The sequence below is a fragment of the Schistocerca cancellata genome, chromosome 10 (assembly GCF_023864275.1).
Source record: "Schistocerca cancellata isolate TAMUIC-IGC-003103 chromosome 10, iqSchCanc2.1, whole genome shotgun sequence".
In the NCBI taxonomy this organism is placed as follows: domain Eukaryota; kingdom Metazoa; phylum Arthropoda; class Insecta; order Orthoptera; family Acrididae; genus Schistocerca; species Schistocerca cancellata.
Genome location: NC_064635.1, coordinates 120,960,941 through 120,978,311, shown reverse-complemented (window position 1 = coordinate 120,978,311; position 17,371 = coordinate 120,960,941). Strand labels below are relative to the sequence as shown.

The 17,371-nt window shown below is 39.8% G+C and overlaps 1 protein-coding gene across 1 annotated transcript in view; it reads left to right on the top strand.

Annotated features, from left to right (window-relative positions):
- The window catches only part of LOC126106422 (symplekin), a 117,003-nt gene that overhangs the window by 12,537 nt on the left and 87,095 nt on the right, over window positions 1–17,371 (top strand). Inside the window, exons 4-8 of the mRNA XM_049912698.1 lie at window positions 262–417; window positions 1,653–1,804; window positions 2,126–2,280; window positions 7,315–7,467; window positions 10,855–11,001. Coding sequence (XP_049768655.1) covers window positions 262–417; window positions 1,653–1,804; window positions 2,126–2,280; window positions 7,315–7,467; window positions 10,855–11,001 — 763 coding nt within the window. The remainder of the gene's footprint in view (window positions 1–261; window positions 418–1,652; window positions 1,805–2,125; window positions 2,281–7,314; window positions 7,468–10,854; window positions 11,002–17,371) is intronic.

Genomic DNA, 17,371 nt, shown 5'->3' with positions numbered 1-17,371 from the left:
AAAAAAAAAAACGAAAATTACATCATATGTAGTTAGGAGCTTAAGAGAGAAGCACATTTTTGTTTTTTCGTTGTGTACTATAATGTAAAATTGGCGAGACGTAGGAATGGACCCTGCCAGAGTTGCACATATTCATTATATTTGTTTCTTTGACATGTTCCAACTCATAATGTTTAATGTGAATATGATCTATGGAACAAGTAAGTGACTAAAATAGTTTGTGCATATATGTGTGTAAATCTATTCTTGATAAACCTGCAGTATTCGTACGCATGCTGTGAAGTTCCTGGAGAATGTTGTCCTCCTGCAGACATATCCAGAACCTGATGGCATGGTGCGTAGAGATGACTTCTCTCTAGAAGATGTACCAATGACACTTAAAATAGCAAGAAGAAGAAAACTGGAGGAAGAGGCCTTGTAAGTAAATCTCACAGCATTTCCCTCTGTTCTGTGTGTGTGTGTGTGTGTGTGTGTGTGTGTGTGTGTGTGTGTGTGTGTGTGTGTTTTCAGTTTTGAAAATGAAAAATAATAGACATATAGCAGGTAGTGCTCTCAGATGGCTTATAGATAACAAGAGAAGGGATTAAACTGTTTTGTTTCATGGGACACGATTGTACAAAATAGAAACAATTGCTTCCTATCTAAATACCTTGCTGTGTAAAATGTACAGAATCAGAGATAAACAAAAAATATGTAAATCTAAATACTCTCTCTCCTGAACACAGCACACACAGTTTACAGCACAAGTTTAAGAATGGGCATATGCTCACGTGGTGTCAAGAGTGAGAAATGAAATAAATGGGGATAGTGTGTTCTTTAGCTAATGAATTAATAGTTTCTAATACAAGAGTGCATTTTCTGTGGGCACTGAATGGACAGACCAGTTACTGTATTGGTGTAAGACGTACAGGCTACTGATGTAAGTACTTTAGGAGAGAAAACCTGATTCAAAAGCTAAAGAAAGTTACCTTACTTTTTGTTCATTGATTAACATCTCATCAATAAATTCTCGTTATTGTGTTGTAGCCGAGAGATTTTTTTTTCCTTCAAACTGTATTCATATTGTTTTAGATTTTCATATATCTGGGAACCTATTCCAAATACCTTCATTAACATTCTGTAGTTGTGCATCATATCGTATGTTTCCTGGAAAGTAAATTTATTTTCACTCCTCCCTGTTCTGTGCAGTTGTGCTCAAATTTGGCATTTGTTGTTGCTCATTTAACTTGCAGCAATTTAAGTTGCACTATTAGGTTCCAACCAACAACCACCTTTTAATTCTTGTCGCATTTGAAAAAAAAAAAAAATCAAATATTTACGATAACAGCAAAGAAGAGAAATAATGCAAGTTTGGTGCTAGAAATTCATTGCTTCTTGTCACCTCTCATTGTGTACGTAAAATTGTTGTCTGTCGCATTGGTTATGCAAAACTTGACGCATTGCCAATGTGCGAGCAGCAGAGAAACAAAACTGCGACTGGCGCTGACCCTTATCTGTGCTTCGGTTGTGTGTTATCGGCTATACTGGGAGCAGTGCCTGCTTAAGTGCTGAATTTAAATTCCTGGGTGGTATTTACCTTTTTACATATTGAACAGTGTACATCAAGATTGAGTTTTGCTGATGGCTTCTGTCTCAAATATCTCTGTTGTCAGGATGGTTTTCGAGCTGCTCCTGAACTTCCACGGATCCCCTCACATCAGCAGTGTTAACCTCATGACGTGCATGGGGTCCTTGACACTCATAGCAAAGATGAGGCCACAACTTTTCATGGGGAAAGTCATCAATGCCTTTGAGAAGTTGCACCGTAAGCTACATAATTATTATAATTGACTTAGACCTGTAAAGTGATCTGAACAGCATATGATTTGTTTTTTCAAAGTTTAGTGAAAAATGATTGACCAGAAACTTTGCTTGATTTACTATTTATCACAATGTTTGCATCGTGTAAACACACCACACTTTGCATCTGGAAATGTCATTGAAGTTACACTATTTGCCATGTGATAGGTGTGTACAAAATCAATATTCTTGACATGTATCAGAACTGATCACTGGCAAATATATACTTTTTAATCGTGTTTTTGAGCAAGGGGATCTGAACTCATTGTTTGTAATTTCCTTACAGAAAACCTTCCACCGACATTGTCAAAGTCGCAAGTTAGTTCGGTGAGCAAGCACCTGAAAATCCAGTTGCTGAATCTACTGAAACAGCCGTCTTCTGTAGAGTTCCACAACAACATTACTGCCTTGCTGACTGAACTGGGTGCTACTCACCAGGAGGTAATGTCACAGTCTTATGTGAAAAATGTCCTGCTAACAGAACATATTTGTTGTCGAAAAGCTACATATCACCCACATAGAAATGATTCTAGCGCAATGCATGAAAGGTTATGAGTTTGATGGCTAGTCATTTGTAAATTAAAATCATTCATTTGTCAGGGCTATCACCCCTCTTGTTGTTGTCTGGTTACTACCAGTGCTTGCCTGCTTGCCTTCTTCCTTAAGTTTTCACAGGAATGGGAGTCAGTAGCTGATGTCACCATAGAGAGGGGAAGATTGCCATCACATAGTGACAGCAGGCCACACATTTATTTTAGGAGGCAGTCTTACTAATGGCAGTTGTCAGTTTTACTCCTGACAAAGCGGACAGAGATGACACTCAGAACATTGAGTTGAAATTGGCAATAGACACAGCAAGAACAGCATAAATGCTTCTGGCAAGGATTTCTTATGGAAAAAATGTATGACGATTCCTCTTTCCAGTAGTGGATGTGTTGTGAAATACATGATAGGTTAAAATTGCGTGCTCGTCCTCAAGTTGAATTTAGACTGGTGGCTTCCCTGAGCGCTGTTCTCGTCAGTGGATCTATGCAAATGTAATTCGCTGCTTCAGATCTGCCACTATTTCTCTCGTTCCAATTCTGTAAGTGCCATTCATGAGCTGGCAAGAGCAAAAGTTAAGGGTCCAGGATCTAGTCCATTTTTAAACTAGAAGTAGTTCCAGACGTATTCATTGTAATGGTTGCCTTTTAGCCACCTCAGTTCTGAGCTTAATTTTATACGTGAAAAGTTTGTCAATTATAATTGCATTGTTCTAGGACAAAATAAGATTAAATTCTTATTATGCCAAAACCATTTGGTTTGTGTGTTTTTTGACGTCGAACAAGCATACGACATAATTTGGAGGTACAACATCCTTTGCCAACATCCTTGTCACTTCTTATCCAATCCTTCCTTGAGGACCAGCACTTTAGATATTGTTGGTGATCTCATATCTGACTCTGTTAAAGACAATGTTCCCCCAAGGCAGTGTACTCAGGGTCACATTGTCTGCCTCTGCTATCAATAGCATTTCCTCTGCAGTCAGCAGCCCTGTGAAATGCTCTTTGTTTGTGGATGAATTTGCTGTCTTCTACTCTTCCTCCACTCTTACAGTGATGACGAGGCAACTGCGGCTCACCGTCAGGCGGCTGGAAACTTGACCCATGGCGACTGGTTTTTAGTTCTCACCAGAGAAGACTACTTGTGTCAAATTTAAATGTGCTTGTCAAAGTTTTAACCAACCAGTGTTTACATTGGAGAGCATTTTATGTTTTCAGCAAATTGTGCCCTCTTTGGGTTTATTATTTGACTTGAAATTAACTTGGCTTCCACCCCCTGAAAGACCTACAAAGAGCTTCCAGTCACTGCATATTTTGAAATGCCTTAGCAGAAAAGCATGGTCCTGCCTCCTGCAGTTTTATAGGGCATTTGTTCGGTCGCATTTAGATTATGGCAGCGTGGTCTATGGATAACCTTGTATTTCCTACCTGAAGGTGTTACAGTGTCCACCATGAGGACATTTGGATATCAACTGGAGCCTTTCAGACCAGTCCAGTTCAGCGTTTGTTGTGTACAGAGGCTCGTGAACCACCACTCTTGGATTCCGCGATGTATTCTTTTGGCTCAACGGGCACTGAAAATCTGTCATCTCAGTCATTGGCATTTAGTGCAGTGGTCCAACCCAACATTGAATGGCCATTCAGGAATGCACCCATCTGACCAATCCATTCGGGGTACGTGCTACTGACTTTTAAAAAGTTCTGGATCTATCATATCTCCGAATACACAGCCGATGGACTGCTTTGCTTTGCTGCCTTGGTTTCATCAGAGATGCAAAGTGATTTTAAGCTTGATGTGGTACAAGAAAACTTGTACTTCAGATTACATTTTTATAACTTTTTTTCTTCCATTTTAAGTACTGTTTTATCACACGGATCCCAGGAAGAGAATATCCTCAGTTGTTCCACTGTTTTCTCTGATAGGGTATTCAAAGTGCATCTTCCAGAACATTTTACAAATTTTCCAGTACAGTTTACAAATTTATGTGGAGTTATGACATTATGACGACATGTGGAGGATTCAGACATCACCATACAAGGTTTCTTGTCTGTCCAGTCACCTAGTGCACTACAAGCACTTCACCAAATGTAACCAGTAGACCAGTTGATCCACATGATCCGTAACTCCTTGCAGTGGCTCCAACACCATGACGACATGTTTTGCTGGGTACCTGGCCACATTGGGATATAGGGAAATGACATGTTGACAAACCACCCAAGACAGCATGTCAGGATGGTGTTGTCTGTGAGTATCCCATCCTGCTGCAAGCTGCCATCTCATTTTCTGACACATGTCATGTGTCAGTGGGAGACAGTGGTGGAAGGTGACAAAAAAACAAACCGTGGTCACTCAAATTGACCACACAGCCATGGTGGCCATCATGTCATCTTCACTGCCGGAAGGAATTTCTGCTTACCAGGCTTTGCATTGAACGTAGTCCTTTAACACTTTATTTCCAACTCCAGCGGGAGGATCCATCACTCTGTGAGGTTTGTGATGTGCCAATTTCAGTTCAGCATATGTTGGCAATGTGTCTCTTCTGTGCTGTTAGGACTCTCAAGCATTTGTTAGCAGCAGACACAGTGGCTGCACCAAAGACTGAGACGGCGTGGAGTTTTACAATTATTTATTGAACTTTCTTTACAATTTCTCCCTCATCGTCACTGCCCAGCCCTGCGGTTCCCTCTGCCTGGCTGCTGCTGTGTAGATTCTCCGACAATGCGTGCCACTGATCGCACTCGGGAGCCTCAGGCCACCAGTGCTCCGCTGAAGCCAGGATGCCCTGTGGTTAAGATGAACTCATTGCCGCTTGGCGCCCCAATATGGGCACCCCGACGGAGCCGCATCGCCGTGATGTCAGCTGCCTACTGGGAAGCCGTCAGTCGCAATGTCCGTGAGGTCCCTTCATGGATGGACCACGCGCCGTGGGGCCAGGTTGCTGTGAAGTCCGGACGTCAGTCCCCAGCGGCCCTTGTGACCAAGACCGCACTGCGGCCGGTCCCGCTGGAAGTTCTCGTTGTAGTTAGTCAGCCATGGTGCCGACCGAACTCGGTCCGACCTCCAGAGCTGAAGTTGGCATCTGGCGGCAAACGGATGACTCCTGCGAGCTGGAACAGACTTCCGGAATAATCACCTATGAAGATTGAACATTCGGACACGGACCACGTCCGTCAGATACGAACTGCTTCCTAATGGCTTCTGTCTGTTGCTGCCTGCACTCCACTATTTATGTCCGGCAGGACGTTTTTTACCCTCGGTAGCTTTTTTATTACTCCCGCAGTATATTGCAGCGTAACTTAGCGTGCTGGCCTCACTTCCCCTTACTCAGTACTCTCCAGGCTTCGCTCAGCACTCAGTCTGTGTGCGTCCTTGCATCAGTGTGTTGGTAGACTGCTGCTGTCAGCAAGGCTATCTGTGCCTGCCTACTTTGCAATGCCTCGGTCGCCGGCGTGCCTCTGTTTTGCCATTCTCCACTGTGTGAAGCAATGCTTACTACATGTGGCCGCAATAATACTGATATCAGAGCAGCCCTCTATGTCGATGGATATGTACTCACCATCCTCGCTGATATTTTTTCCACAGTTACAAGAATTATGAAAATCGTGCCACTATAATGTGAAAGTAGAAGTTATTCTGTAGTCCTAATGCTACTTTGAAAGGGGGTGGGTGGGGTGGAGTAGGTGTTTGCTTACTCTATTGTTGTATTGAAATAAAACTATCACTTCTTTGATAGTGGAGGGTATATTAGCATGTTAAAGAATCTACTAAAAACATCCTAATCCAAAATTACTAAACACAAACAGAAATTACCTTCATTCCTCAAATACATGCTGACACTGCAGTAAACAGTTTTCTTTAAGCAGATGCTGCCACCTACTTGGAACATTCCCAAAACAATATGTGAAGTACAGCAAGTGCATGGCATAAATTATATATTACTAATTATATTAGTAAGGTTAGTTCATTCCCTGAACTAGACCAAATAAAATTTTGACGTAGTATATATGCTGCATGAGGTTAGACTTTCTTCACGGAACTTGCTACATGAATGGTTTGGAATATCATTTATCTTTAAGCAAATGTTCCAAAATGATTATGTATGTAGTGGGTGTTGGTAAAATTCCACTCACTTTCACATTCAGTAATTGTTTGGTGTTTAATAATGGTTGCAGAACTGAAACATAGACTTGTAAGTATTTGGATGCTTTCTTGTAATGGGCCACACATACCCACATTAACTTGTCCCAGTACAGTGAAATATGAAAGTACTTCTGCCATCTCTGATATAAATGTCTGTACCTTTGTCATTGATATTGACAGAAATCACAAGTGAAATGAGTTAATGCTAAAACGTGAAATATGCGAGAGAATTCTTGAGGAGCCATTGAATTTAAAGTTGTTCAGTAACTAGTTAGCTGATGTATTTTTAGCTTTCACTTCACTTTTTTTTTTCCCCTCTCAATGGATCTTCTGTTCCACAGCAGAGACTCAGGTAGGCATGCATGACTTGTGACCTACCCTCACAGCTTTACTTCCACCAGAAGTAAAACTGGGATGGTGGTTCGTGAATTTTGCCTGCAGGGCTCGGTCTGTAAGAACATTGCGCACCAAAGGCAAGGTACCAGTGTTCAGTCCCCACCTGCCAGACAGTTTAAATTTTTCTGGAAGTATCAAACAAACATTTCTCTTCTAAATCTGTTAAATTATAAAAGTTATGGAAATGGTTTAATTCCGTGGTCAGAAATCTGAAAAACTAGTTAATTTCTACAAGGAAGTTGATGCTACTAGGACTAAGGAAAAGACAGATGAGGGCCAAAATAAAGAGAAATATACTTCATTGTGTGTGTATTTATATATGTATGTGTGTTGTGTGCCTGCGCATGCTAAGTGTCTGCCCAGTGAACATACTTGAAATATGTTATTTTATTGTAGGTGATGCGGGCATTCCCGCACCCAGAGGAACTGCGGCGACGACAGAAAAGAGTGGCACAGATGGCCCCAGATTTGACCCCACCGTCCAGCAAAAAATCTCGCCTCAAAGTCGAATATGAGGAAGAGGCTTCAGAAGACGACGAGACCGTGCAGGTACAAATACAGTGTACAGCGATTTCTCCACCTTCCTAAAACAAATTGTCTGATGTGAGCATGATGAACATTTCTAGCAATATCTACATCTATATAACTGTATTCTGGTGGCTGCATTAGTGTGTGGCAAAGAGTACTTTGTCCCTCAGTCTTTTCTTTCCTTCCCTGTTCTGTTGATGATGTGGGAACAATGTTCTTGATCAGAATAATGTATCCATTGGAAGACTGGTTTGATGCAGCTGTCAGCACCAGACTGTTCTGGTAGAACCTCTTCAACTGTGTTCAGCTTCTGAACTTGTATACTGTAGTTAAACTGTCATCTCCCTCCACAGTTTCTACTCCCACACTTCCCCTCCACGACCAGATTGGCTTTTCCTTGATACCTGAAATAACCTTGCAATTTTTCCATTACAGTTCACCATGGTGTGCAATGCCTGTTTCGTAGTGTTAGCCATTGGAAGTGGATGAGCACCTGGGCTTAGTAAATAAACTCTTGATGAAATGCTTTCTTCTTTTTAGAATTGCTTTTTTCTCTTCTGTTAGTGGTACTTATTAAAATCTTCACACTGATGAAGACTACTTGAGAGTGAATTTGACAAATACGAATGTGCAAGGATCATTCAATAAGTAATGCATGACATTATTATTATTATTATTATTATTATTATTATTGACATTTTTTTCTCAGACTGTTAAGTCTGGTTAAAAATGGAACGTGGCGCGGACCTCGATCAAGCGTGACTTCCTTGTAACTGTATGGTATATGTTATATTGCATTTAGGAACTTTCGGGTAATTGAACATGTATCAATAATTACAGATTTTTGTAGTTGTATATATATGTTTGGATGTAGCTGTATTGCATTGATGTACTGGTGGCTATTGTGAGGTATGACTCCTGTAGTTGATAGTATAATTGGTATAATGCCAACTTTATCCTGATGCCACATGTCCTTGACTTCCTCAGCCAGTTGGGTGTATTTTTCAATTTTTTCTCCTGTTTTCTTCTGTATATTTGTTGTGTTGGGTATGGATATTTCAATTAGTTGTGTTAATTTCTTCTTTTTATTGGTGAGTATGATGTCAGGTTTGTTATGTGGTGTTGTTTTATCTGTTATAACGGTTCTGTTCCAGTATAATTTGTATTCATCATTCTCCAGTACATTTTGTGGTGTGTACTTGTATGTGGGAACGTGTTGTTTTATTAGTTTGTTTTATGGCAAGTTGTTGGTGTATTATTTTTGCTACATTGTCATGTCTTCTGGGGTATTCTGTATTTGCTAGTATTGTAATTATTATTATTATTATTATTATTATTATTATTTTAAGCCATTAACACACATAGTCAAACGTCCTTTTTGGTGCTTCACATTTGATGTTTGATTTGTGCGCCGGTGAAGTTCTGAACCATTCTGGCAGATGGCAGAGCCGTAGTGCAGCATCAAAATGGTGTCTGCATAAAACTCGCGTTACAAGCACATGCTGTTATTGAATTCTTGTGTGCAGAAAAAAGAAACCGTGGTGAAAATTTATAAACGTTTCTCTGCAGTGTATGGCAATACTGCTCTTGATAGGAGTACAGTTGGGCAAAGAAAGTTACAGCCTCAGGAAATGCTCCATGATGGGCCTTGCTAGGGACATCGTGTTGCAACCACTGCTCGAGACCTGCTGAATCGTGCGGATTCAATTATTCGTACGGACCAACACATAAAAACTCAGCAATTGGCTCTACAGTTGTCGGTCAGCATTGGAAGTGCATCTGCAGTGATTGAGACTTTCAGATATCCAAAGAGGTGCTCACGACGGGTTCCACTAATGCTCACAGCAGGCCACAAGATTCAGAGAAAGGCAATTTCATGTGAATTGTTGGAGTGTTTTGAGACCGACGGAGAGGCCTTTCTGTCATGGTTCGTTATGGAGGAGGGGGGGGGAGAGAGAGAGAGAGAGAGAGAGAGAGAGAGAGAGAGAGAGAGAGAGAGAGAGAGAGAGAGAGAGAGAGAGAGAGAGAGAGAGAGAGAGAGAGGGGGGGGGGGGGGGGGGGGGGGGTGTTAACATTGTCAAAAACTTTGTCTACAAATGCTGCAGACATAGGTTTTCTAAACCGTGCAGTCAATATTGCCTTGCATGTCCTGCATTTCTCCAGGACCAAAATGGATTTTCTCAGATACCAGCCTCTGCCAATTTCTTCATTCTTCAATAAATAATTTATGTCTGTATGTTGTAAAATAGTTTTTTAAAACGTGAAACTTTCCTCGCTTGAGTCACTCAACTGAGGTCCTTCCTTTTAGTATGCGCAAATAACTTTGCAGGCAAGGATTCCATGAGAGATTAGGAATGATTTAAGATAGATAGAGAAAAATGTCAAAAAAGTGGAAATTTTTAATGAGAAAATATGTTCAAGAAGTTGGTTGTAATATTTCCCTATGATTGAAAATTTCAGTAACAGTGAATGATAATGGGTCTTATGTATGCTTGTTATACACTTCTGCTTATTACTGGAGTGGTATGTAACACTGATTTCTGGAGGGGACAGAATATTGTGGTTATGCTTATGAGAAGGTTAAAAGTTAATCCATTACTTGTCTCTTTTCAATGTTGAAATGATTCAGTGGTTTTCAAGAAGCTATGTATTTTGTTTCACAAAGCTGTGCTCTCGTTTTTAGTCACCAAGGAAAGATTTGGCTCGCCATATATGACCAGTTTTTTTTTTTTTTTTTTTCCTCCTTAAATAAATCTTATTTAAATTGACTCTCTTTAATTTGCACTGCAGTGAAACCGTATTTACCAAAGTAGGCTGTTACATTGGAATTAGATAGGGTACTTGAAATGTGAAGGAAATGGTATCTTATTATAAAGCCAAGTGGACCTCTCATTAGTGGAGACCTTTGGTCCGAAATGAAATAACTGTTCACAGAATGACGGAACAATTCATTGTCAGCCAACTATGCCACTGACAGTGAGAGTAATAATGTAAGCAGCAGTGATCCCTCATAAGCCACTGAAGACAGCTGTGGACAGCAGTATCACTTCCATGAGTGGCCTTCCTCTGACATTATGGTTGTGTACTATTCAGTGACCTAATTTCTTCAACAGCAGCGCACATCCTCCTCCTCACTTGCAGTCTCCAAAGTGCTGCTGCTTTCTCCCCCTTATACACAGCTCTCTGCTCTTGCTACACCTTGCTGACTATGTTATTTGTATTTATTAAACTTCAGTAACATAACGCAGTATTATCGTAAAGAATGTTTAGGGTCTACTTATGTGATCAGGGAAGATAACCAGCATGCTGTCTTTAGTCATACATAAGCATAATGAAATGTGAAACAAAAATGAGCGAAAGAAATGACTTGTGCAAGATTAAAACCTTTAGGATTTATTCATGTTACAGGTTGTGAACTCGGAACCCACAGTGGAACCTGTCTCTACGGTGCCTGCTCCAATTATTTTGTCAGAAGAAGTCGTAGATGCTGCAGAGAAATATATCCTAGAGCGTCTGACACCAGAAGTTGCCACGCAGCTCGTCATCCAAAATATGGTAAACGTTCGTTAGTACTATAATCTTCAGATGTTGCTAATACCAAGTCAGAGTCTTTACAGATTGTTTTCTGTATGGTGTGTGGAAACTGTAAAACGAGTTAAGGCACATACAGATGGATAAAAATTGTTGTTTGTCCACTCTCCACTCGTGACTAGCAGTGTAAGATGTGGCTAATAATCATATGAGGTATTCTCTGAAATGGTATGCACTTTTCAGTGACTCAAAGTTTCAGGTTGATTTGGTGATTCATTCAAATGGGTCGACAGACAGTTCACGATGTTCATGATGCCGTGGGATTTTCCAGTTGTTTCAGTATTATAAAATGTGGGGTTTTTGTATTTGAGTTTTCCATTAAACATAAAATGTTGCAATCAGTACCTGTATTTTAAACTTTTTTTCATGTTATGTTTCAAATTTATTTTGCTCTTTGCCTTTGCGTTTTAAAGTGTTTCTTTGAACACTGTTTGAACATTATATTTTTCACTACTTTGTGCTGTGTGTTTTTATCTGTAGTGTTGTCACATAGGTCGCCGTGTTTTGGGCAGTTGAGCTCAAGCACGGCATCCTATTAGCGTCTATAATATCAGTTTGTGATTTTTTTCGACAATGGAAAATCCAGAATTGAATGTAACAATATTGTTACATTTTGTAATTTTTGATTCCCTGTGGAAGAACTTGTCACCAGTGACACATTTTTTCCCCTTATTTATGTTTAAGTTATAAGCGATATGTGTTTTTTAAACACTTTTTGCGTGACACTGTTTCAGATTGTTTGTTGCGCATTGGGAAAGGAACACATTACTTAGTGAGCCTTTTTTGTGTGCTTTGATAGCCTAATTCATAAATTAGTAATAGTAGGATGTACAGTGTGTGTATCTGCAGTGCACAAACACAAGAACAACTGGCTGCAGTTCGTGAACAGCTGAAGAAGCTGTTGGCTGCAGTCGGAATCTGCAGGATTGGAGTGTAGAGGTGACAGAGGATCTGGCTTGTCATGAGGCAGCTAATGTGTTGCTAGTTTCCCCCCATAGGATCTGCTACCAAGGCAATTTGCAGGGCAGTCATCACAGGAGATCCACAGAGTGAGTGGCGGGTTGTAATCCTTTCATATTGTTCAGTGTCAAAGTGGAAGCTGCCCATCTGGCCTTGCCCACTTATCCTGTGAGTGGACAAGTGACAGTCCCTTCAGAAGGGTCTGAGCAAACGTGTGAGGGGTGGGTTTCTCCATTTATTAGGAGCTCCAATGTCACTCGTGTTATGGAGTCCATTAGGGAAGTAGTGTTGAAGCCTGGAAAGAAGTCTGTGTGATCAGTATGTCTTCCAGGAGGGCATCATCTGAGATGTGGAGGTGGCTCTGCCTGTGTTGAGGGTTCAGTCATCTGCAGATTGTAACTTGTGTTGGCACAAGTGACACCTATCACTTGCATTCTGAGACGGTCAATAGTTTGTGTGGGTGGCTGGTGTAAGTGGTGAAGGCTGCTGTCTTTGCTCGTGGGATGCAAACAGAGCTCACAGTTTGCAGTAATGTACTTGAAACCGATCAGGCTCCTTCATTTTGAAGTCTTGGTGCATCTGTTTTGTTAGTCTTAACTGCAGATTTCTGTATGTACATTATCAGATGGAGAGTTGTATGATGCCCCTTGGTAAGTCAGAGATGCACTACACAAAGGAAACAGCTACTTGGGTTGCAGAATACTTGTTGTGAACTTGGAGGTTTTTTAAAGTGAATGCTCACCATCCAGTATGCAGAGAGCAAAATCAGATCAAATACAAAAAAGACACTTTGACTGTCAGAATTTTGACAGTAGACAGCCAAAGCATTTGTAACAAAGTTCCGAAATTTACTACACTCCTGGAAAGGTGTTGTGCTCAAATTATTCTCTGAATGGAGAGCTGGGTGAAACCGAAACTAGTACTGAAATATTTAACTAGTCATGGAAAATATATCTAAAAGAAAGACTAGGTATCTTTAGAAGGGGAGTGTTCTTCACAGCTGACAAAAACATTGATCATAGAGGTCGAAATTCAGCCTGACTAAGAAATTATCTGGACGCGAGTAACTAACATAGGGAAGTTTAAGGTAATTGTGGAACATTTTTATGGGCCATCCAATTTCAGCCACCTTAATTGGACAATGAAGGAACATAATTTAGTTCCAATGTTATGGACCTGGAGGAATTATGGACAAAGTTTAAGGTGATTGTAAATTGCACTATGGAGAAGTATGTGCTGAGTAAGTGGATTAAGGACATTGTAAATTGCACAATGGAGAAGTATGTGCTGAGTAAGTGGATTAAGGACAGAAGGACAGAAAAGACCCACCATGGTTTGATAACAAAATTCATAAAATGCTGAGGAAATTGGTGACTCTTGCGCTCCTGGTTTAAAAAAAAAAAAAAAAAAAAAAACTCTGGAATGTCAACAGGCCAAAGTCTGTAGAAACTCATGCTTATGTAAAGAGTTTGATGCGCAAAGCATATGACTGCTTCCACCAACACATCGTAGAGAAAAATCTTGCCAAGAAACTGAAAAAATTGTGGTCCTGCATAAAATCACTAAGTAGATCAAAGGCATCTGTCCAGTCAGTCATCAACCGGCCTGTTATGGCAATAAAAGGCAGCAAAATAAAAGATGACGTTCTGTATTTCACGGTTAAGAAATCATTCACTATGGTGGATTGTATGACATACTGTTGTTGGACTGTTTCTCATTCTCCTACAAGGAGGTCATAGTGTGCATCTCTGACACAGAAGCAACTAAAAAAGTTGAAAACAAATAAGTCACCAGGTTCATATGGCATTCCAATATGGCCACTTACTTGGGACTTCGCACTGGGTGAGAGATTTCATGTAAATGCAGGCCAAGTGACTGGAAAAAATTGCAGATGACTCCTGAATATTAGAGTAAAAGTTCAAACCTGTAAAATTACAGACCAATATACTTAACATTGGTTTGCTGTAGAATTGTTGAGCATATTTTAAGTGTGAATATAAGAAATTTCCTTCAGACAGAAAAGCTTTTGTCCACAAATCAACACTGATTTAGAAAACATCACTCGTGCAAAACGTGGTGTGCCCTTTTGTTGTACAATATCCTGTGAAACATGGGTGGAGGGCAACAGGTCGGTTAAATATTTCTAGATTTCTGGAAAGCATTTGACGTGATGCCCAACTGCAGAATGTTATTGAAGATCTGAGCATATGGAATAGATTCCCAGATATTTGAGTGGGTCAAAGACTTCATGAGCAATAGGATCCAGTGTTCACCGGAGACAAAAGTATCATCAGGAGTGACCCTGGGAAATGTGGTAGGACTGTTCTTGTTATCTTTATATATAAATGATCTGAGGGATAGGCTGAGCAGTATACTGCTAGTGATACTATAGTATACAGAAAAGCGTTGTCGTTGAGTGACTATAGAGGGATGTAATATGACTTCGACAGCATTTCTGTTTGTCGTGATGAATGGCAGCTTGCTCTAAAGGTAGAAAAATGTAAGTTAATGTAGATGAGTAGAAAAATCATGTAATGTATGAATACAGTAATGGTGGTGCACTGGTTGACACAGTGACTGTCAATTATATATCTGTGTGTATTGTTGGAAAGCAATAAGAAGTGGAATGAGCACATAGGGATGGCAGTCGGGAAGGCGAATGGCCAGCTTCACCTTATTGAGAGAATTTTAGAAACGTTTAGCTCACCTATAAAGGACATTGCGTACATAGCACTAGTGTGACCTATTTTTGAGTACTGCTAGACTGTTTGGGATTCCTTCCAGGTCAGATTAAAGTAAGGTGCCAAACCATTTCAGAGGCATGCTGCTAGATTTGTTACCGATAGGCTTGATAAACACAAGTGTTCTGGAGGGGCTTCATAAACTCGTAGGAGTCTCTGGAGGGAGGAAAACGTTCTTTTCATGAAATACTAGTCAGAAAATTCAGAGAACTGGCATTTGCAACTTTTCACAGAATTATACTGCCTCCCCCCCCCCCCCCCCCCCCCTACATTTAGAGTAAGGACCACAAAAACGAGAGAAATTAGGGCATGTATAGAGGTGTATAGAAGTGATTCCCCCCTCTCCATTTGTGAGTGGAACAAGAAAGTTACTAGTAGCAGTACAAGGTACACTCCACCAGGCACCATATGGTAGGTGGAGTACGTATGCAGGTGTTGCCTCCCTGAATACGCTTTGAACATTACACATTTCGTTAGTGTGGTGCTACGTGCAGTTGTCTTTCACATTGGTGGGTTTGGTTGTTTCATTGAGATCAGACATAGCATCCCACTGGTGTCATTAACAAAGAAATTTCACACCATATTTTTATAGTTTTCTTATTTGTTCCATTTAATTATGCAGTGTCTTGCTCCCTTCCTTGTACATTTTTACAAATGTTATTACTAAGGTTTTATTGTTATGATGCCATAGGTTACAGTTCCTCTAATTGTATTGTAATTAGACTGGCATGAACTATTGCATTTAATAGGTTGTTAAAGTTTGTCATGTAGTATTGTTGTACACAAAGTTCTTATTGTTTGTGATCATTGCATGCTATTCATAGTACGAATGGGGTGTTGTATTAGCAACTGATTTAAAACAACTGGTGACTGATGTTTTGTCTTAATGGAATGGCTGATGACCATGATGCTATGAAATGAATATATTATTAGCCATAATTTTTATGGTTACTTTCATCGTAATAAAAATGCCTTTCCCTCTTCCTATACACATTTTTCTTTTTTTTATTTGACTCTTACAATACTAGTGTCTTTCACAATCTGTGTATATGGAACTGTTTGTAATTTTGTTGTTAATAAAAGTTCATATTCTTTTATAAAAAGAAAATCTATATGATGTCAGCTAAATAAGTAAAGTTTCAGTAACAGTTAAGCATATCATTGTAAGCATACGGTAATAAATGCACCGACCACCAAAATTGTGTATATTGTGCCATGTTGTACTGCATGTCAGTTTGGGCTCGATGGTCTGCCAGGTGACCTAAGAATCTGACATTTTCACAAATGTCAGTTTTGCTCCTCCATACTTCTTCTGGAACAATGTCATCTTCAGTTGCAACTGATATACCACAGCCAGCCTTTGTGAAACAGTTTAACATTGTATGTTGTGTTACAGAATTTTAGGCAGCAGCAGGCATATTTGTACCCTGTACACGGCGGAGTCTCATCACTTCTTCCTCTCAAAGAGTAAAATTGATTTCTGTGCATATGCTACACTGTATTTGTCCTTAAGATTGTATTATGCTGGGGTCCAGAGGCTGCAGATGACTCGTGCAGTTCAGAGGAAGGAACACAACATTCAGTTCTCAGAAATTGTCACCCTGTTATGTACACAGCATAATAAGTCCAATTCCTTCTTGCTGCATCCATCTTGGTATCTAAATGCTTGAGAAATTTGTAAGGATTTCTGTTGTTTCCAGGGTTGCTGTTGTACTCTGAAGTAAAACCTAATGTTTTTATGTTTTGAAAACACCTGGAGATTAATAGAAAAGGCAGCCATTCTTTAATTTTGTTTTTTACCTTTGTGGCATTTTCTGTCTAAATGGAATATGATTTTGCAGTATCTAAACTAGAAAAGACACTAGCTTCGTCAGCATTGGAAATGTATCAGAACGCTTAGCAATGTAATGATCTTCCAATAGTTCATGTTTTTTATGACCTGAGCCTCACTTTCTCCACTTACACTTCGGAACAACAGAGTATGATGTTTTAAAAAAAACTTTTAACCAGCCGTTGATCCACTGAAATTTTCAGTATCGATATCCAAAACGATTTCACGAACACTCTCTTGCAGTATGTTTCCACATATAGGAATACTTCCTGTTCTCAATCCTTGAAACTACATCAGAAGAATATTTTCCAATCATTAAATTTAGACGGACAAATACTCCTGCTTTCTGGATTGATAGGCATTGTTAGTTTTGACATTTAGGAACACTTTCTTATTTTTGAACATGCTACACATGTAGATGGCACGTAATCGTATTTCATCACCATGTGTGAAATATTTATGTTAAGATTGTCATTGACGTTGCAGATGATCGTCTTCTTTCATTGTTTGCAGACCGTAACTCCACAAAAGTAAAGTTCATAACTTCGACAATTCAATAAACTAACAACTACACTTTTCGTGCTTCATATTTATAATGACTGTGACATCACGTCACGTGGAAATTGATTTCCGAGTCTTTCAACGAATCCACCGGTATCACTGTAAGAGAAGTAGAGTTATTGACTACGATCTACATGTCTGTCAACTGGTTGAATCGTTTACTATTTACTGTGTCACACAACAGTAGATACAACTCATGTGAAATGAAGTTGAAAGAAATCTGTAACCATTCGACATGTTA